The 21,603-nt window shown below is 39.3% G+C and overlaps 3 protein-coding genes across 7 annotated transcripts; 1 reads left to right on the forward strand and 2 right to left on the reverse strand.

Moving 5' to 3' along the window:
- The first annotated feature begins 2,482 nt into the window (after nucleotides 1–2,482).
- Nucleotides 2,483–5,533, forward strand: LOC125190267 (argininosuccinate lyase, chloroplastic). The gene is made up of 7 exons (XM_048087528.1): nucleotides 2,483–2,807; nucleotides 2,877–3,140; nucleotides 3,217–3,333; nucleotides 3,687–3,835; nucleotides 4,130–4,421; nucleotides 4,569–4,733; nucleotides 5,147–5,533. Exons 1-7 carry the CDS (start codon nucleotides 2,520–2,522, stop codon nucleotides 5,396–5,398), a joined length of 1,527 nt encoding a protein of 508 aa, XP_047943485.1. The 5' UTR covers nucleotides 2,483–2,519; the 3' UTR covers nucleotides 5,399–5,533.
- A 990-nt stretch (nucleotides 5,534–6,523) lies between these two features.
- LOC125190266 (zinc finger CCCH domain-containing protein 30-like) lies at nucleotides 6,524–10,887 on the reverse strand. 5 transcript variants are annotated; one of them, XM_048087525.1, is made up of 4 exons: nucleotides 10,619–10,887; nucleotides 8,286–9,837; nucleotides 7,721–8,111; nucleotides 6,524–6,787 (listed from the first exon to the last, which is right to left on the reverse strand). In XM_048087525.1, exons 2-4 carry the CDS (start codon nucleotides 9,750–9,752, stop codon nucleotides 6,546–6,548), a joined length of 2,100 nt encoding a protein of 699 aa, XP_047943482.1. In that variant the 5' UTR covers nucleotides 9,753–9,837; nucleotides 10,619–10,887; the 3' UTR covers nucleotides 6,524–6,545. The 5 variants fall into 5 exon arrangements, with proteins under 5 accessions (XP_047943482.1, XP_047943480.1, XP_047943484.1 ...); XM_048087523.1 differs by having other exon boundaries at nucleotides 7,721–9,837; nucleotides 10,619–10,885; XM_048087527.1 differs by having other exon boundaries at nucleotides 6,775–6,818; nucleotides 7,721–9,837; nucleotides 10,619–10,884.
- Nucleotides 10,888–14,066: 3,179 nt separating this feature from the next.
- Nucleotides 14,067–21,145, reverse strand: LOC125190870 (cellulose synthase A catalytic subunit 3 [UDP-forming]-like). Its single transcript, XM_048088284.1, has 15 exons — nucleotides 20,898–21,145; nucleotides 20,491–20,613; nucleotides 20,039–20,234; nucleotides 18,829–19,043; nucleotides 18,665–18,740; nucleotides 18,371–18,563; nucleotides 17,907–18,173; nucleotides 17,315–17,660; nucleotides 17,090–17,227; nucleotides 16,737–16,862; nucleotides 16,443–16,655; nucleotides 16,065–16,329; nucleotides 15,568–15,770; nucleotides 14,933–15,283; nucleotides 14,067–14,854 (listed from the first exon to the last, which is right to left on the reverse strand). The coding sequence occupies exons 2-15, from the start codon at nucleotides 20,512–20,514 to the stop codon at nucleotides 14,270–14,272; spliced, it is 3,198 nt and encodes a 1,065-aa protein (XP_047944241.1). The 5' UTR covers nucleotides 20,515–20,613; nucleotides 20,898–21,145; the 3' UTR covers nucleotides 14,067–14,269.
- Nucleotides 21,146–21,603: the final 458 nt, after the last annotated feature.

Genomic DNA, 21,603 nt, shown 5'->3' on the forward strand with positions numbered 1-21,603 from the left:
TTTTTTTTTTTCGAATTTTTAAATTTCAATGTTGTAATTTTCTATTTTCCGACTGAACAATGAATTTTCTCGGTTTTAATTGTTCAACGTATTCTATTTTACGATTAAAATATGTTGTGAATAGTGCAGATGACTAGTTGTGGCCTGAGTTGTGGCCCGAGTTGTGGCTTGCGGTGTTAGATGAGTTGTGGCCTGGAACCCCTAATTTGAGGGAATGATGACGTGGAGGGGACTTGCGGCCCAAATCCGGGCCAGAGTTATTCATGCTCTAAGAGCCTTCACTATGGGGCGTTGATCGGCCGCCCCACCTCCTACTACTTGGGGATTTTGAATGCCACACACATTTGGTTTGTCTCTTTTTCTAGATCAATCTCTATATATATAATCAGTGGCGAAGCCACGTAGAGACAGGGGCTCATTGGCCCGCACCAATTTTGCTAATTACTATCTTATATATACATATTCATATTCAATTACAAATATTGTTATGTCTAGCGCAGGTGGTTTGCAATTTGGCCTCCTAGGTAGAAGACCAGTTTTCGAACCCTTCTCTCCTAGGTGTCTTCAAGTTTCTTTTGTTATATTCCTAATATGTGTTATTTTTTTAAAATCCATTTGTCTATCGTCTATGATGAAAAATAATTAGAAAAAATTAGTGAAATAATATTATAAGTAAGATTTAGTAGTTATTGATAGATGAAAAAAAATTTAATTTTCACTTGTTATCTTACTCGCAATTCATACTGCTTCGGTCGCAACAGTTTCTAGCGAAGATGACCATCGAAAATACATCACAATCGATTATAGTAATTTGCCCCCCCCCAATAAATTTCCGGCTTTGCCACTGTATATAATCAAGTTTTGTCCACACAAAAGATTATATTTGAGTTTGGGAACAAATCAAGAAATTCATGGTAAAAGGACAAAGAATCTTTACGTGGAGAAGCACAAATTATCGTCGATTCTTTGAAGAATCAAGCTGTAAGTTATCTCAATTAATAGAATTAATGCTTTAGGATATAATTCTTTTCATGAATTAAGTATGTTCATAGCATGCAATCTATGAAGTTATGCATATATAATTACTTATTAGATTTTTTATATCTAGTAATTAATTTATTTTTATATTTTTAATTTTTCACGGACTAGTAATTTTGTGAAAGTTTTGTTCATTTTTCATTTTTTCTTATAAAATAATATATATTTTTAATTTATATTACTTTTTCTCAGTTTATTTACTTTTTCATTATCCATCTCTCCTGCAATTCCAGAATGTTCTTGTCGGCTATTTTTGATGTCGTTGACACTAAAAATACACAGCAATTGTTAATACTTCAGCCGTCCACCAAAAATAATCCTATTGGAGGACGACATAATTTCTAATCCGAAATTGGTGTGTATGAAAGATAAATATATAAAGTCGGTAGAGTAGGAAAAGAAAGAGAAAATATTTATTATTAGAAGAAAAAAAGATTAAAAAGTGAATGATAGTTTGGGGGTGACTTTTCTTTTCGGTGGACGGACGAACTGGAAAGATGAGACTATTTTTTGTGAACGGACAAAAATGGAAAGATAAGACGAACTAGTAATTTGGACCCCCCAGTATCAGAATCCTGCGTCCGCCACTGCGTCTTGGCAGAAAAAATATCACTCTTGTAATTATTTCTTCATGATTCTATATGTTCAATAAATAAATAAAAATAAAAATGATAGATATAAACTATATAAATATAGAAAAATTCAAAAATATTTTAATAAAAGAAGTCACTTTTACACACGATATATGTGCGATAAACCATTATATCCATCAAACATACTCTCCTTTTCCACTAAAAATAGTTTTATGGATGGTCTCTATTAGTATGAATAAAAAAATAATAAAGTAAAATGGAGAAAAGAGAATTCATCCATTTCCAATAATTATTTATTTTTTATTTCGGCATGAATTTTAAGAAATATAAAGAAATTTGGATTGAGAAAGTTAGTGGAATATGAATCCCACTTTTATATACTGTATTAGTTTTATAATAATAAAATGTGAGTGAAATAAGTTACCATTTATAATAATGTCCTACTCTAAGTGGAGCATTTCTTTTCCTCCACAAGATTTTTTGTAGTGTGGTTTAGTGAGCTAAGTGAAGAGAATAAAGTAAGAGATAAGAAAAATATATAAAAAGTAATGTTTCTATTTTTAAAAATATAATAAAAATACTAGTATTATTTAGAGTGAGACATTCCAAAATAAAAAGGGATTCGTTTAGAATGGAAAAAGGGTAGTATGTAAAGACAAGTAATCCTGGTTTGACGTAATTACATATAATGAGGTGAGGTGGATGATGTGTATTCGTGTAGGTTGGTATCCATAGTAAAAGGTGATTTAGGTTGGAGTTGTATTGATTCATTCATTTATGAATAAAAAATAAGTTTTGTAATCTTTTTTGAAAAACCTTTTCCCTTGGAAATTCAATAAATGTGAGGAATTATAGGAGTTAAGATGACACATTGCCCTAACCATAATAATGGAATCACTCACCCTCACCGCCGAATCCCTCTCATTTCTCTCCAAACCCTTCTCCTCCTCCTCCGCCGCCCCCTTTCCCCGACCTACATCTCTCCTTCCCCGCCGCGCCTTCTCCGTCTCCGCCCTCCACATGAGCTCCAAGGAGGCCAAGCTTTGGGGCGGCCGCTTCGAGGACAGCGTCACTGACGCCGTCGAGAAATTCACCGAGTCAATCTCCTTCGATAAAGCTCTCTACAGCCACGACATTATCGGAAGCCGCGCCCACGCCTCTATGCTTGCTCATCAGGTACTCATTCAATTTCGCTTTTGCTTCATTTTTGCTCTCCTCCGTTGATCGTGTTTTTTCTCCTTCTAGGGATTGATCACTGCCGATGATAGGGATAAGATTCTCGACGGCCTCGATGTGATTAGGGGCCAAATTGAGCGGGGAGAGTTCGTGTGGAGGACTGACCGAGAGGATGTGCATATGAACATCGAAGCCGCGCTTACTGACTTGGTTGGCGAGCCAGCTAAGAAGCTTCACACTGCGCGCAGCAGAAACGATCAAGTTTGCACCGATTTTCGCCTCTGGTGTAGGGATGCTATTGATGCCATTGTTTCAAGGATAAGGAAACTTCAGGTAGTTTTGATAATGCTGATGATATTATTCTTAAGTGGAATCTGCAGCATTTGCTATATCCTTGTGCATTCGACAGGTTGCGCTGGTGAAATTGGCTGTGAAGAATGAGAATCTGATAGTTCCAGGGTACACTCATCTGCAAAGGGCACAGCCTGTTCTTCTGCCACATCTTCTTTTGGCGTATGTTGAGCCGGTTAGTTAATTCACTTACTAGTTACTACTAATGCGATGAACTTTCTGGATATTACTTGTGAGTGAATATGATAAAGGGGGAAGAATATATGGTGTGGTGTGATTAAACTTAGACAATAACATTAACATAAAAGTCGTTAAGAAGTTCAACTAGTTTGATGCCAGTTAACATGGCTTAAGGCTTAGAGAACCAATATAGTGGAAATCCTTAGGTCTAGCCCATTTGGATATATTTTATGTTTGTACTTGCTTGGTAATGATTTGTTGCAATATATGATCAATTTCATGATATGAATGTATCTCGTATGTTTAAAAGATCAGTCACATAATCAGTGAGTCAATCATGCATTGTAGCTTGAACGCGACGCACAACGCTTGCTGGACTGCCGTGCAAGGCTTAACTTTTGCCCCCTGGGTGCCTGTGCACTAGCTGGAACTGGTTTGCCCATTGATAGATTTATGACTTCCGAAGCTCTTGGATTCACAGGCCCAATGAGAAACAGGTAGGAGTGATTCTTTACATGCATTGAATGACTTCCTTTTTCCTCCTTTTTTTGAATCTTTGAAGTTTTTTCCAAATGTTGATATCTTAATGGCATAGGAAGAATTTGGCAGGTATAGTTCTTGTTTCCATGTCCTTTCATTATTCATTGACTTCATTTGAGTTATGAATGAGTTGGTGGTGATAATATTAGTATATAGTGGTATATAAGTAATATTCTATTTTATTTTCTTGCTTTATGCTCCCCATTGATTTTTTGCTTTCTCTCATATATGGTGACATTTATATGGCACAGCATTGATGCAGTTTCAGATCGAGATTTTGTATTGGAGTTCCTTTCTGCAAACTCCATTACAGCTGTCCACCTTTCTCGCCTCGGTGAAGAGTGGGTGTTGTGGGCATCAGAGGAATTTGGCTTTATCATTCCGAGTGACTCTGTCTCAACAGGGAGCAGTATAATGCCTCAGAAGAAGAACCCAGACCCAATGGAACTTGTCCGAGGGAAATCTGCTAGGGTTATAGGGGACCTGGTTTCACTTCTTGTGCTGTGCAAGGGTCTTCCTCATGCATACAACCGGGATTTACAGGTTAAGTCTAATATAATCTAACCACTCCAATTCTCCATTGCTATTTGCTCATCTGGCCCAATCAATATTATACATGTTGCCTCTAGTTTATACCCTTTTGTATTTATTTTATGCATGGGAACCTCATTATTGTTTCTCCTCAAACAGGAAGACAAAGAACCTGTGTTTGACAGCGTCAAAACAATAATTGGAATGCTCGAAGTGTCTGCAGAATTTGCTGAAAATATAACTTACAATCAGGAGAGGATTAAGGCTGCTCTACCAGCTGGTCACCTTGATGCAACAACACTTGCAGACTACCTTGTTAAAAAGGTATACCATAATATCCTGTTCCAAATCATACATTCTGTATTCATATTCACAGTATGCTGCAACCATAGTAACATTTTTTAGCATAGACAATGAGCCATTGGAATTAATTAAGATCACCATCATAAAGATCAACTATTTGAAAAATGAAAGCTGTCTGGATGTAGAAGATCAGAAATAGGGCTATACTATTTCCTCCATTAATAGACAAATTCGAACTGAACAACAGGAAACGCCAAAACTATGCCCTTTGTTGAAAGGCACCATTCTATTTTTTTGTTTGTTGAAAGTGCTCTCTTCTGCCAAGAAGCTGGCGACGTAAATATCATAAAATGTTAGTTGTTAGGTTGTCCGTTGGCCTGTGTTAGCTCAACAGTTGAACTCGTAACTAATGGCAGGACATGTGCTCTGTGCAGGGAATACCATTCAGAACTTCTCATGATATAGTCGGAAGATCTGTTGCTTTCTGTGTTTCAAGAAACTGCCGTCTTGAAGATCTGAGCCTCGATGAGCTCAGAAGCATAAGCCCGACATTTGACAAGGATGTGTATGAGTACCTTGGAGTCGAGAAAGCGATAAAGAATTTCAGCTCGTATGGCTCCACTGGCTCGGAATGTGTATCCAGCCAGCTAGATTATTGGATTGCTAAGTTGGAATTGAGTAGGTAGAGGAAGGGGCTTCATTTACTTGCTATGATCTATTTTTGTTTGTATTCTATTTCTATCAGAACATGTGTTGTAAGCCTATTGGAATAAACCGGAAAGAACTCATTTTTGATGAATTATTGAACCGAGTTTGTATTATACTTAGAAGGATAAAACTACACATTTTTTTTTTATTTTGTGGGAATAAAGGAAAAAGCAGCAATTAAACTCAATTAAATTGAACCGACTTCATATTTTTCAATAGTAGTACTGCAAAATAAGAGAAAAGAATTGAAAAATAAGAAAAAGATTACAATAAAATTGACTGAAACCAAAATTACAAAAATATACCCAATGAAGTATTTAATAACATTTCATATACTTTGAGTGACACGTATTAGTAGATATATACTTGATGTCATGGACAAATTTGCACCTAGTTCAAGAAATAGCTGAACAGGTAAAAATGTCATGCAATAGTGCAAAAAGTCCATCCAATGTGATTATACCATATGTCCAGAGAAACTAATGGTGCTAATAAAATTATCTAGGTTCCGGAAATGTTAGAAATCAATTGTCCAGAGACTAAATTTGTGTGTTCACTCTAGATGGAAATTTAAATGTTATGTTACGACGAGCTCGAATTTAATACTTTTTATTTCGAACGTTAATCACTCTATCATAGCCTAGCTAGTACCAATTCTCGTGATCGCACGACTCAAGTGATTTCTTCATACAAATTTGAGATTATCAACAAATAAAATCAAGCGAATACTCAAATAAAAGTTTTCACAATCTATATACTTTCTTTTGCCAAATTTAAATTTAATATATGACAATTCATATAAGTACACATTTGAATATTTTGTGATGCACAAAAAGAAATAAGAATCAAAAGTCTTGAACAATAATATAATATTAGTATTTAGTTGAAGAAATCAAAATGAACTCAATTCGAACTATGTATGATTAAATATATTAATTAATCATAACTTGAATATTAAATATAAATATTTAAATTTATTTGATAAGTAACATTAAATAATTTCAATATACTAAAAAATATAATACAGAGTGGATAATAAAATTAACACTCTTATATGGAATACTTAAATTAAAAAGAATTTAATTTGCCACTATCATACAAAGTCCAACAAAATAGAAACTCTAGCTAAGTTATATTATAGCCCAACACATAAAAGCCCAAACTAATTAAAGTCCAATGGTGCCTCCATCCTATTCTGACTTCTCTCTCTCCCCTACCAGCCGGCCCCGCCTGATTCGCCACCAATAAGCGATGCCACCTCTTTCTCTTCATCGTCGGCATCTCTCTCTCGCTCCGGATCACTCGGCCAGCTACCCAGTCCTCTCCTTTGTATCTCGGATTCACGCCACTTGTCGCTGTCGACTGACCTTCAAATCCGAATCAGAACCCGAACCGAACCTGTTATTATGTTGGTATTACCATATTTCATTTTCCAACTCCACCAAGACATTTTTTTAGTTGTATTACCATATTTCATTTTCCAATGGAGTAATAACATATCATCCTTCGTCGTATCTATGCTCCAGTCTCCAACCTCATAGTATTTTATATGCTTGTAAACTAAATTGCATGCAATTTTATTGCTTACTTTATACACTTAACCACAATAAAATGACTTTAAAAGCATTAAAAAGAGATTGAATATCTTATAGGAGAATGAACTGTAAATTTAGGAAAGTAGTATGGATTTGGCGCTACTCAATTCAGTACCAAGTAACTTGTAGTGTGTAGTTTGAACAAACAAATCAAGTCAAAAGTCACTTTAAGGTATTGGGCACAAAAGTTAAGATTGATCCTACAAAGCGGAAATCAATCATACTAATTCAATCATAAAGATAAACGGTGGACATCAATCAAATGCAATACATGAAATAGTAATGTGATAAATAAAAGATTTAATAGAATGCAATATCATCAGCGTCTGAGTTTACAAAAGTTGAATAACGCCCAAACTGGACTGGTTTCCATTATTACAGCCCAGATAATAAAAGGAAACTCATGTTACATTAATCAATAAATATTAAAGTTCAGTTCAGTACACAATACTTGGGGAAAAATTCAAATTCATAAATAAAACTTCTGAACTCCAGCAACCAATTTGACTCACTACCACCAGCCAAAAAAAGAGCCCAAAAATTTATGTACTAATTCCTAAGAGTCTTGCCTTGCCTGTCTAACTCAAAATGAATTTTTTGTTTACTAGGCTACCAGCTGCTGATCAAGTTGCATTTGCTCGAGCCATGTCCCTATAACAGAATGATCAGTAGAGTCAACTTGAGGATTTGTTTTCAAACACTCACCGGATGGCGCAGCACCGGAGCCCGAAGCTGCTGCAGGTTTCTCCATCATCTCGGGTGGTGATTCTTTCACAAGAGATTGCACCCATGTCACATCGGGTTCTTCTCCATCGTTCTTGGGTTCAGCCGAAGATCTTCTAAGAAAAGCTTGATCATCTGGGCCGACTGACCAATCAACCTTCTCAACAGGGGATCCCCACTTTGCCCAAGAACCGACAGGGGACCCAACAGGGGGTGCACGGCTGGGACCAAACTCACGGGAGCCAAGACTGTGCAGCATCTGCTGTTGCTGCTGCTTCTCACGCTGGGCGAATCCTGAGAGGCGATTGCTCAACGGGGATGCAGTCTCCAAGCTTCTTGGTGACATCCTTGGGGATGAGACACCAAAAGAAGCCTGCAAGAAATGGTGTTCAGCATGTCTAGGAGAAAACATGTTAGTGTTAATAGGAGATAAAAGGCTTGGTGGCTGTTGGAACTGATTAAGAACAACAGCTGATTTGTGCGTTGGAGAAAAAACGCCAGAAGCCACTGCCTGGTCAGAAAATCTAGGTGATGGTGGAAACTCAGCTGAAAATAGCTCTTCTAGATTGGAAGGAGTCAGTGATGACTTGGATCTACCAGAACGATTCAACATAGAAGAATTGGGGTGTGACGGAGAGAAAGATGCCATGTCATTCATAGCATGTTGCTGGGCATCAAAGTCACGAAGCATATTTAGATCAGGTGCAATATCACGAGCACTGAGGGAGGATCGCAGGCGACTTGACTGGAAGTTGCTACCAGGAAGATGAAGGGTTGGAACATTTGGTTGAGGCCAGGCTGCAGAGGAATGAGGCATGCCATTTGCTGTAGGCGACAGCGCATGATTAAATGCAGGAGGAGACATGACAGAGTGAGAGGAGGGTGAGCCAGGCAAAATGTTTAGAGCTGTGGCCATGTCCATGAAACAAGCTGCAGAAGCAGCTGACCTTGGAGAAGGAACACCAGATCCAGTGGAGACATACAACGGTCGAAGTTCCTCTTGGGTATGAGCAAAAAAGCAAACTTGTCTAGCACAGCTCGTGCCATCTTTACATAGCCTTGTTCGATATTGAGCAGGGTGGAGCCAGCACTCAAACACTCCATGTGCATACTCACACATATCCCCTCGCCTGCAAGCTCCCTTCCTAAAATCAGGACAAGGAACACAGCTATAATGGTACTTCCGAGGGTCTCTTCTGCGGGCATTTTCTCCAGGGTGAACAAAAGGGCATTCGGTCCAATCATGAGAGTAGGCTCTTGAACAAGGCCTGACCTTGAACGAATACATACGGAATTCATCAGTCGAGTAGATACTATTCCTGATGTCTGGAAGAGATGGATCCACTGGATACTGTTTCTTCTCAGACAAAGAATTAGCAGGCATGTCACTCAGCTTCAGCGCTGTTGGAGACAATGCAGAATCAGATGGAGAACATGGAGACACACTTTCTGGAGATGATGATAAGTTAGGTGATGACGCACTTGAAGCAGTTACTGACACCTGTACACTGCTGTCACCAACATATCCATCTGAGTAACTGTTCATAAGCAAGTCTTCAAGAGCAGCTTTAGCACTAGGATTCCCTCGAGGAACTACAATCAGATCAAATGCGCGCTGACCATTGGCATCTTCAATATTTGGATCAGCACCAGCAGACAACAGCAACTTCACAACATCAAACGCATTAATAGATCCTCCAGAGGCAGCACAATGGAGAGCAGTCCACTTATCTGGACCACACAATCTATTCAAATCAACCTCTGGTAGAGCAACTATCAACTTCAACACATCAACACTACCATACGTAGCAGCTACCATCAATGGTGTTCTTTCCTCCTGTGAAATATGCTTTCCACCTCTCTTACGAACATACCAAGGCCCAGCCTCATCAACAGCAGACAAGTCAAGTTCAATTGTCCTCCTGAAAGCCTCAGCATCATTGTTGGAAGCATACTCAAGCAAACTGGAAAAAGTGTCCTCAGTTTCGACAGATAATTGACCCATTCCTTTCATATATTCAGATTTTGTCACACTAGATGAGGCAGTCGCAGAAGAATCGGATGCTGAATATCCAGCCCACTGCTGATAGCCCAGTCAGCTGCACGTTAAACAACATATATCTTCAATCATGTGGTCATGTAAAGTACATATTTAAGAAACAGAGAAACAAACAAATCGACAAGGCATTGATAACAAAAGCATGAATGTTGCTTCTCTGTATTAACCTGAGTGACCATCTAGTATAAGAAGTAAAAAAACACACTGCATATTTTGCAGTTTCAGGATATAAACCCTACGCAGAAAACGCAAGTTTTAACTTTTATATGTGTACACTAATAGCATCTATAAGTACTATAGATAGGAAATGCATATGCTTGAGATCCAGACTCTTACAAGTTTCCCTCTCTAACTGATATGGAAAAAAAGAACATGCCATCAACTGGATTTGGTGAATTACCAATACCGATATCACAGAAGGAGGGGTTTATCTACCCAAAAGTAGGTTGTACTTTGCATTATAGTTCAAAAACCTAATAATTCCCAAATGTATTTTTACTAATTTCATCCAGAATAACAAATCTTATAATGGAAATTGAATATCGCACCAAACAAATATCCCCACCCATATAAAAGAAAGCCAGCTCAACACAGATCGTTCGATATTCCCATTAAACGACTAAAAACCCCCAATTGTGATATAATACTGAAGCAATCATTAACGTCACTTTCAAAACCCTCGCTCACAAAATCGGATTTGCACAAAAAGGAAACAGATATTATCAAGACCTAAAAGCAACACTCCAAAATGGATCAGTTCAAAACGGAGTCAACGCAAATAAAAAAGCGTAGAGAAACACCGAAAATGAGTAAAAACTGACCATGGACTCCAGAAATCGAAGCTATTGCTGAAGATCTGCGGGCGGTTCATAATGTATCACTCATTCACCGATCTACTGCGTGGAGCCAGAAAATATGAGTGACATACACACGATTATTCATTGCGAAGACGAACACATGCAGAACATGGAGTGTAGAGTCGGGAGGGAGAAGAGGTGGAAAATCGAGAGGAAGCGAAAGCGAAAGGGGAAGCTTGCTTTTGTTCTGGAGTGAGAGGAGATGTTTTAGGTACAGTGCACATGTAAAGAGAGAGAGAGAGGGGAGCGGTTTTGCTAATGAAATTCGAATGAAATTCGAGCGAAATGAAATGGTGTTGAAATTCACGCGAAATGAAATGGTGTTGAAATGAGATTTTTTAGCCAGGGCGGCGGTTTGTTTTTTTCTTTTTAATCATCAAAAATTGAAAGCGGACATACCTACTATTAAAGGCACTGCATTTGCGTTGGATTTTTTAATTTATTATTCACCTCAATAATAATACTACTAATTCGTTTTTTTTAATTATATCCTACTCAATTCATTACATGTATGGAGTATATTTTATAAATAATTAATGATTTTTTCTGTTTGTGACGTGTATTTACTAACTGTTGAAGAATTACCCCCATAATGCTTCTTTAATTTCTATAGTTTCTTGGACTGACAAATAGAATTTACTTTACAGTTATATGTATATGTCAATACGCTTTGTCAACGTGATATATATAGTTCCGTCAAAAAAAAAATTTGGGGTTATTGTTTATACCGTCAAAATTTTAGAAAACACAAATTAGTTTAATTTTTTTTGGGCAGCACTGTAATATGACTGAATTATATATGTCTATCCAGTTATAATTCTACACCTGTTCTATTTTTATTGGGACTGTAAGAGCACTCCCAATGGCACTCCCTTATTTCTCCCTAACTCCTGCCACATCAGCGCCACATCAGCATCACATTTTATCCCCAGTTTTTAGCCAACTGCTACATTGGTTTCTCCCTTATTTCTCCTTTATTTCTCCCTAACTCAACATTTCATTTTTACATCATTATTTTTTATATTATTTAATTTTCCCTACAAATGTATTTAATAAATAGACTAATAATGAACAATTCATCGTTGTATTAATCATTGGAAAATATAATACAACGAGAAAAAAAAAACTACAAATAAAAACCGCAAATAAACAAAGATTTAAAAAAAAAAAAAAACTAAGACGGAGGGGCCGGAGGGGCGTCGGGCTCGAGGCTCCATCTTAACCGGGCAGGCCTTGGATGCATTTCCAGAGGGCCGCCTTTTCTTCGGGGGTCCCGCCGCCGGAGAAGTACAGCGTGTACATCTGCGTCAGATTGGCGACATTGTTCGAATAAGTGGCTTTTTCTAAGTCGATGTGGGGTTCCGAACCGACTTCCGACGTTGTGCCCTTCCCCTTCCGCCTCCCCTTCGCTCTCTTCTTCGCTCCCTTCCGGCGCTCAGTGCGGACCATCCCCACTCAAGTCGATGTGGGTCGCGCTCCTCGCTCTCCGAAACGCTTAAGTCGCGAGCGCACCGGATTTCCCGTGCAGCGCGCTGTGCATCTGCATTTCCAGAGGGCCGCCTTTTCTTCAGGGGTCCCGCCGCCGGTGAAGTACAGCGTGTACATCTGCGTCAGATTGGCGACATTGTTCGAATAAGTGGGCTTTTTCTAAGTCGATGTGGGGTTCCGAACCGACTTCCGACGTTGTGCCCTTCCCCTTCCGCCTCCCCTTCGCCTTCTTCGCTCCCTCCGGGCGCTCGTGCGGACCATCCCCACTCAAGTCGATGTGGCTCCCCTCGCTCTCCGAAACGCTAAGTCGCGAGCGCACCGATTTCCCGTGCAGCGCGGCGTGCATCCCCGTCCGGAATTTGGGGAGATCCTTCAGCTTATCGTAGATGTTCCAATACTTGAACCCCTTCGACAAGTACTTGCCACAATACCTCTGCATGGCCTCATCTCGGACCATATGCTCGTTCTGGCCACTGGGCATGTCCGCCAACAAGTTAGAATAAATACCGTTGAAGTGGCCGCAGTCCCTCATGAGGCGCTCCCAATGCCGCAAACGGATCGCCTCGCTGCCATGGTCCTTCATTGAGGCGGTCTTGTGGCTCCTGTACTTCGCGGCAACCCGCTCCCAGAATATGATCTCGGTCTGGTAGTTCTTTGCGGCTCCGCGTTCCGTGACGTGTCCGCCCAGCAGGTGGCTATCGGCTCGAACTCTTGCGAGTGTAAGTAGTCCTTACCCCCTTCGGGCTCTCATTGGAACCCGTATCAGTCGCAGGCGGCTCGGTGGGCGTTTCTTCCACCTCGAAGTCCTCCGCGCTCAATGTCGCGGCCTGAGATTCTTGGTCGCCTGGGGTTGATCCGGGGGTGTCGAACTGGGGCCGATACACATCGTCGGCTGGAGAGGGCATTCTGCTGGCATAGTTGAAGTACGGATAAATTCTCCGCGCCGGAGGAGTCTGCAAAGGAGACGGACCCGCGTATGGAAGTTGGCCGGGAGGAGAACCCATCGCCAACAACGAGTGCATCCACTGCTCGTTTGCTTCATCCATGTTGGGAATTTGTGAACTCGACTCTTTCCCCTTACCCTTATCCTTACCCGAGCGGGAATTTTTCTTCCAAAAGCTCATAATTTGATGAAGATTGAAGATTGGGAGAAGAGATTGAAAATGGAGAGAATGAAGATTGTGGGTGATGAATGGAGGAAGTGGAGGAAATATTTATAGGGGTGGGATGTAAAAATAGCCGTTGGGCCGAAAAAAAAAAAAAAAAATTTAAATATCGCCGATTTATCGCCGAGCGTCGCCCACAATGGCCGGCGATCGCTCGGCGATAATCCGGCGATAAAACGCCGGTTGGCGAAAAAACGGTAACATTATCGCCGAATTATCGCCGTTTCCACCACAACGGCCGGCGATAATCCGGCGATATTCGGTGATTTATCGCCGGATTTTCGCCACCCCCATTGGGAGTGCTCTAATAGTTGATTATTGCAGTTGCACCGACATTTTAATGCTTGGTCTAAACTTGATTTAATATCATGTATTGGAATTTTAATCTTAGGATCAACAAAAGAATCTTACTCCAGTTTGCAAAAAAATGTAAGTAAAACTTAATCTACCGTTACCTATGTTTCTTTGTTATGAGGTGTTTTTCTTCCGGCAGAGAATTTAATAGAGTAATGCCCATGTTGCCTAGCTTTAGAGGACCTAGAAAGTTGCTCGAAGAGGACATTTATAATTTAGAAAATCCAGGTTAGCGTTTAGTGTATCGGTGTTGATGATCTAGCAAGTTAGTAATTTAACAAAAGATAGTATTATAGTGCAACTCTAAAATAACGCACCCCTAGATTTAAATTAACTTTTTAAATATCTGCAATCCATTCTCAATGATAATGAAACACATTTGAAAATGCAGCTAAAGAAACGAATGGAAAAAAAATTAAACTAATGCATTATAAATATGGTTTACAGCTTACATGTTCTAACATTTCAACGGACAAACATTTCATTAACTTACAATAAGTATACCAAACAATTTAGCTTTCTTATCTTTCCCTTTCTACAAAAAAAAAAAAAAAAAAAAAAAAAAAAACATCACACAGACAAAAAAGTCCCTTCTGAGAAGCCGAAATTAGCAGTTAATTCCACACTCTTCGACCTTTGGGCCAGTGACTCTAGTGGTGAAGGGATCAACTCTGACCCACAGCAAAGAGAATATCGAAGCTAGAAGAATCGACCACACCACGACAATGGTGGGGGTGCGGTTCTGCCTCCCCATAAGACCTTTGAGGAAGGGGTAGAGATGGACAATCACCCAGAAGGCGAAGAACAATTTTCCAAACAGCGGCCCCCATGATTGGTACCCGCTGTTTATTGCATAGGAAATCCCAGCAACAACTCCGACCAAGTTTACGATGAGAAGAGTGGTGGGAGGAATCAGAAGAGTTGTCCATTTGAACATGTAGAGCTCAGTAAAATCTCCCTCTTCGTCTCCAGCTTTAGATGTGACTGTGAAATTCGTATCTATTCCAGCAAGAACTTTGAGCAGACCTTGGAATACAGCAAAGAGATGAGCCGAGACACCTCCAATGACCCAAAACTGCTCGTTCCTCCACCATTCATCAATTCCAACACCACTCCACCTCATCTCCAGTATACCAGTGGCAAAGATGGAGAGAAAGAGGGAAAGAAACCAGATACTTGCGAGGTTACTAATCTGTAACACAAAATATATAGGTTAAATCATGTTTCTTGGCTTCCACAAGAGATGTTAAATTTGTCGAGAAAGACACACCTGTGGGATAATGAATTTCCCAGTAAGCAAGCAGACAGCTGGCAATGTGCAGTAAAGTAACAGAGGAATGGAAGTAATTGGGTAAATCGTGGTGTTGACATATGCGAATCTCTCTAGCCATTTTAGCCTTCCTTTGTATCCATACCATATTGGACAATGCCTGCTAAACAGAATCTCCACAGATCCTAAGGCCCATCGAAGCACTTGATTCAATCGATCAGAAAGATTAATTGGAGCTGATCCCTTGAAGGCTGCCCTTGGAGGCATACAGTAAATTGATCGCCAGCCACGTGCGTGCATTTTAAATCCTGTAAGAATATCTTCTGTGACAGAACCATAGATCCATCCTATCTGCATATTTGAGAGGAAAATGAATCTCACAAGAGTATCAAGTGGACACGAATTAATTTCAGAAGTTAGGAAAAATCACATGAATAGAAGTAAGCATTTGACGGACACAAAATAAATATTGACAATAACACTGAAGAGTCATTGTAAATCAAGAACCCTTAGATTGTGTTGACATGGTTAGGTTATACAGGCATACTGCTAGTTCAATTTTCAAGATATTAGTAAGGCAGAGAGTACACAGAATGAATGCAACATAGAACTGCAGATGGAGAAAGATCGCATACCTCACTTCCCCATTCTGACTTATCTTCATAGCCACAGCTAATGACATGAATAGCCTCTTTCAGGAGAGTCTCTGGTGTTGCAGACTGAGGCACGCCACCATTCTCCATCAGGGTTGATGCAACAAAAACAGCTGACTGTCCAAATCTTTTCTCCAGGCTCATCTGGGACATGAGCAATGACTTTTCATCATCAAATCCAGCACCTGATTCATTCAACATAGAGGGTGAATCAGCAACACAAGGGGATGAACCATATAGAGTTGACACTGGAAATTTTCATGATGTCCACAACTCATGCCTCTTTGTTCTGAAAGAGTGACTATCTAAAGCAGAACAATCACGGTGGTAACTCTTAACGTATCATAGTTTTGGGGAAAAACATGTGAACCATGTGTGTAAACAGTTAAACAGCAGCAACAGCAAACTAATTCGTTGGAGTTAAGAGGACTAATATGTAGTGATCATGTTTTGATTTGTTAGTTTCAAGGAGAGCATACCTTCAACACCCTCCTCTATATCCTCCAAGCTGAAGATAGGAACAGTAGGATCAACATGCTTGCTAGACTTTTTCTTATCTGAACCCTTCTTACTTGATTTAGAACTTTTCTTTCTTGATCCACCAAAGCAGGAAGAAAGCATCCCGGGTTTCTTATTTTTAGGTTTGTGGGGAGGTTCATAACCATACAAAGCTGTTCTGTTGAAGACACATCCAGTACCCACATATACAGGGCCTTGAATACCATCCAAACCTCTCAAGTTAATCTGGTGAGCGAAGAGGAACAGTTCGAATCAGTCGTAGGTAACCAAATCAGAACTTGTATTACATGGATTGTAAGTAACTAAGAACTGTTCTGATTAGAAACACTAAAACTTACATCAAAGAAGACAGTGTTACGATTGGCATATCGATCACTCCTATCTATACCATCAAATCTCTGTGGAAATTGCACATAACAAACATATTTCCCGAGATTCGGATCCATCAAAAAGCACATTGCTTCACGCAAGGCCTTGCTGTTATTAATGTAATGATCACAATCGAGATTCAACAAGAAAGGTCCATTGGTAAGAACTGCTGACACACGAACCTGCAAGTATAGTACATAAGAACTAGCGGCATGATAAGCTAGATGTTAAAAAAAATACTTACACAACTTTTGTTTACTTACAAGTGAATTCATGGCACCGGCTTTCTTATGATGCTGGAAACCAGGACGCTTCTCACGAGAAACATATACTAACCGAGGCAGCTCATTACCGTCACTGTCAAGACCTCCACTTTGGCCCAAGAAAACCTATAAGCAAGAAATATTAAGACCTTTACTGGAATGCAATTAAGTAAATGTTTGTTGAGGCAGAACACATGCAGCATGTGTGGCTCTTGCTTTAAAATCAAGCAAAGAGGAACATGAAAACAATGAGAAAGGTATGCCCTTTGCATATGAAATGAACAAACACTATACTGTACAAAGGAACATTGACACTTGACTTGATAAGGTAGAAACTCCAGTTATCTTCTCACCTGAATCATTCCAGGGTGATCCCTTGTATTATTTCCAGGCCATGGTGTACCGTCTTGCATAACCCAACCTTCCTCGGGAACTTTCTGAGCCTTGGATACAAGAGCATTGATACGAATTTTGAATTCTTCATATTCTCTCTGTAGTACAAAGCCAGAAGAAAGAAATAAGATGTTTGACTAAATAACAAATGTGAAAGATAAAATCTGGTAAAATAAAATTCTCACCTTCATAGCCCGACGGTCTTTCACAAAAGATGGCTGGACTTTATCTTTTAAGTAGTCAATCTTCTGAGCAAAGTACCATTCAGGAGCCCGTGGCTCAATACTGTACCTTTTGCAGAAAGGAACCCATTTCCTTGCAAATTCAGATGTCTCCGATAGAGCTTCAAATGTCAACATGGCAGACCCATCATCAGAAACATAGCAAGAAACCTTGTCCACTGGATAGTCTACCGCAAGAATGGACAAAACAGTATTAGCTGTAACGAGAGGAGGCTCCTTCAGAGGATCAACAGTACTGACAAATATGTCAACAGCAGCTAATTGTGATGGCTCTCCTTCCCTGTCATATCTGTTACACGACAACACGTTATTTATGTAGTTTTCAAAATCAGACAGAAAAAGTGATTTCCGGTCAGGAAAAAAAAGAGTGGGGTTTGGTAAAATAAAAACTGCAAATATAAGAGCTTAGCAGAAATGCAGCAGAACTAAACAAAGGCACTGCACTATCTACCTATTATAAGCACATGCCTTTCAACTGGGAGGAACGTACAATGGAGCCAAATATAAATACACACATAAGTTGAAAATTTCTCACCTCAGAGCAAGTCTGTCAAGATACGTCTCACGGTTGACAGGAAGCCATTTTGGGAACTGATCCAGAATCCAGGATATAGCAAACCAAATCTCACAAATCACAGAAATCAGCCACAATGGATATGCATTGGGTACAGGGTTTGTTATTCGGTAGTGCAAGAAAATACACAGAATCACCAGCCGCAATACAATAACCATCCTGTAAGGGTTTATCCTTGATGACGGAATAGAAACCTTCCTTGCTAGGGGCTGTCGGGCCTCATCATTCCTGCACCAAGAAGAATATTATCAGAGGAAGAATGGAGACCGTGCAACAAAATATAGAGTTTGTCATTTTTGCTGCCACATGCAAGCAAGACACTAGACAGGGTGTTCTATGGAATTCACCAATATCATCAAAGTTTTTCCAATCATACCCTGTATACCTAGAGAAAACTTTTGAGTACAAAAAAATTATAAACTTACAGTAGAGAATCATCAACAAGAATATCAGTGCTTGCATCAATATCTCCTACTCCTCTTTCTGAAGGAGGATGGCTAGTAGTCATTGGAATAACAGGCTTTTCCTGCTTCATTTTCCAGCCATCCACTCTCTCTTTCCAGGCAACATTACCTAAGCCCGGGGATCCAAACTCCCTCACTGGATCCACGATCCTGGCTGGAAATGGAAAAAAGGAAGATATTAGGTAAAATATAAAACACTCAGGGAACAAGAACATTAAAATCTTTTGAAGGAAGCTTAACAAAGTAAAAGATTACGTTTTCCAATGCCTCCTGGAGGTGGAGATGCCATTGAAAGGCGGCCAGGTGATGCAGCAGACAATTCCCCAGAAATCTGCAAAACATAGAAAAAGTCAATCAATTATGCCATGATATATGACTGCACAACACTACAGTAGAATATAGTGAACATTAAAACTTACATCCGTTCCATTCGTAAGCAATGGAATGTGGTTTCGAGGGACCTCCTTGTCATACTTTGGGGCATTAATACTTTCTCCCGAATGATTAACACGCCAGCTCAACATTCTCTCCGAAATCTTCTGCTTCTCACTTTGAGTTTCAGAGTAATGGGCATCAACAGCGACATCATCAGAAACACCATCCTCCTCACTGTCACCATGAATTGCAGGACTCCCTGTTTGAAAGTGTCAAATTCATTTTCAGAAACCAGATTTTGAAACAGTCTTAATTTTCCCGAATTTGAACTGACCTATGCCATGCATAAATGTAGAGACATCAGTACTTCAATTATTTTAAGAACGTATTTGTATATTTATGTATATCACAGCTAGATAATCAATAAAAATCACATGTAATCATTTTCTTAATGCTATAAGCCTATAATCATTACATTTATACAAAAACAGAACATAACAATATGCAAACTAGATGTGAGACCACCAAACACCAAAATGTTCTAGTACAATATTAGAATTAGAATTTGCACTGTAAAAACTTTAGATGTTCCCTGTAAAAATGAAACCAAAAGCATATTTACAACCCAATTATTCCAGAAAACACAGCTTTCCAAGAAAAGCATGTACTCCTTCCATCTGCCATTAAGTATCCCATTTGGGATCAGCATGGTTTAAGAAATGTGAATGAATATGGGTGGAAAAAGTTAGTGGAATGTGAGACCCACTTTTATACATTAGTTTTATAAATAAATAAATATGTTAGTGGAACATGAGACATGCAACGACGAACATCCTGAAATGGCAAAATGGGACATTTAATGGTGGGCGGACCGCGGATTAAATCACAAGTAATTAGAGAGTCAAGAATGTCGCTCCCATTATTTTACATACTGTTCAAGCATTGTATGTGGAATATTTCAAGACCTATACCCCTTCCTAACATGGTTTTCACATATGATGCAAATCCCCTGAGATCACTGATCTAGATCAGTACTTTGAAGTTTAATATATTAGTCTAATCTGATTTCAGGAGCATTAGATTTACTATAAGATAAACTTTGACAACCTTGATGATGTTTACCGACTTGTGCAACTCATCATAGTTTTCTACGGTAAACTACAGAAAGTTACGCCGCAACTCATTTAGCAGTATACTGTGAAAGAGTATAGAAGGGTCAAAATGAAGGGACAATTTTATTATAACTCACTATACCTTTATGTCTCTTGTATCTGGTTTTGCACTGAGGGCAAGACTGATTTCCATCTTTCCTCTCATATTCATAGCAAGGCCTGCAAACCGGGAATGCGCAGACATTGCAAGCAACAAATGGCTCATGGTCAGCAGTCGAGCCCACGTCATCCCCACAGATCTGACAGACCTGGCTGCCAATAGTCTTCAAGGTCTTCCCCTAGCAACCGAACATGGTGACTATGTTAAAAAACAGATCATAATACCCCCAATAAATAAAATCACGCCCAACACTCAATGTAAGAAACAAAAGTACACATAAAAATAAGCCAGGAAATAAAATTCAGTGGAGAAAAAGTAACAGCTAGATGACCCAATGCGTAGATAGAAAACTTAATCAGGAATCCATGGATCCATTCGTCAAGATATTCTCTAGTATCCATTAAAGAAAGAACAACAACAACATTCATACCAACCTTGATTTCTGCTTCAGGTTCCATTGTCACTCAGTCTCAGTCAAGAGTAGTGAATCAGAATCAACCGGATTGAAAGCTTCACTCTGAATTTAACATCCCCGCGCAATGCGCTCCTGAAAAAAACTGAAAAACGTTCTGCCTCAATCCCTCAGTTCACGGTTAGATCTATTGTTTACATCCAACACAAACATAAAAACAACAAATATAAACCCTGGATCACGCCTGCCGACACTCAGATTCAGCACGTTTATGGAACAACATATCTTATTCATTTGACTCCAAAATCAATTAAATAATCAAAACTCTTGCAGCATTAAATATCACCCACACAATTCACAAAAAGTAACAGAAATCAATATCTGCTGAGTAATTGCGAAAAGCGCCCTAACCGAAAACAGAAATCTCACCGTGCAATCCAGATAATGCCGCCAATTAATCACAGATCGGGTCCGCAGGCGATCTGGACAGAATGCTAAGGAAGATGGAAATGCAGAGTGAGAGAGCAGAGCGAGTAGAGGAAGCACTAGCTGTCGGCTCGCATTCTCTCTTCAGCTCTCTCTCACTAGAGAGATATATAGGTCCGTGTATGTATAGCTGTTAAATCTCAATTATTATGATTGTTGGAAATAAAAATATGAGGAATATCAAAAATGGCGTGGAAGGGAAGAATACGACAGTGGAGCTGCTATTGTATTTCTAGAGAGAGAAAAAGTGATGAGAGAGAGGGAGTGACGGTTGCACTATTTTCCACCGACAGTGCAACCAGAGGAGTGGTACTTTGAGATATTCTCACAATTGCAGCGCTTCGAAGGATTGTACGTTTCAGACTGGAGTGCCCTTGTATAATTAAGAAATCATTTAAATTCATGAGTGTGACTTCTCAACTAATCCTACCAATATCAGGATGTAATTTCTTTTTTTTTGAGTCATGAGTTTGAAACTAATTTAACGTTTTTACATTTTATGCAATAGCTAAAAGAATCGTGAAGTTTGGTTTGATTTAAGTTTTTACATTTTATGCGATAGCTAAAAGAATCGTGAAGTTTGGTTTGATTTACGTTTTTAGAGTGAACTACATAAATGGTACCTGATCTTTCACTTTCGCACATAAAT

This window comes from Salvia hispanica, chromosome 5, assembly GCF_023119035.1.
Source record: "Salvia hispanica cultivar TCC Black 2014 chromosome 5, UniMelb_Shisp_WGS_1.0, whole genome shotgun sequence".
NCBI classification, from domain to species: domain Eukaryota; kingdom Viridiplantae; phylum Streptophyta; class Magnoliopsida; order Lamiales; family Lamiaceae; genus Salvia; species Salvia hispanica.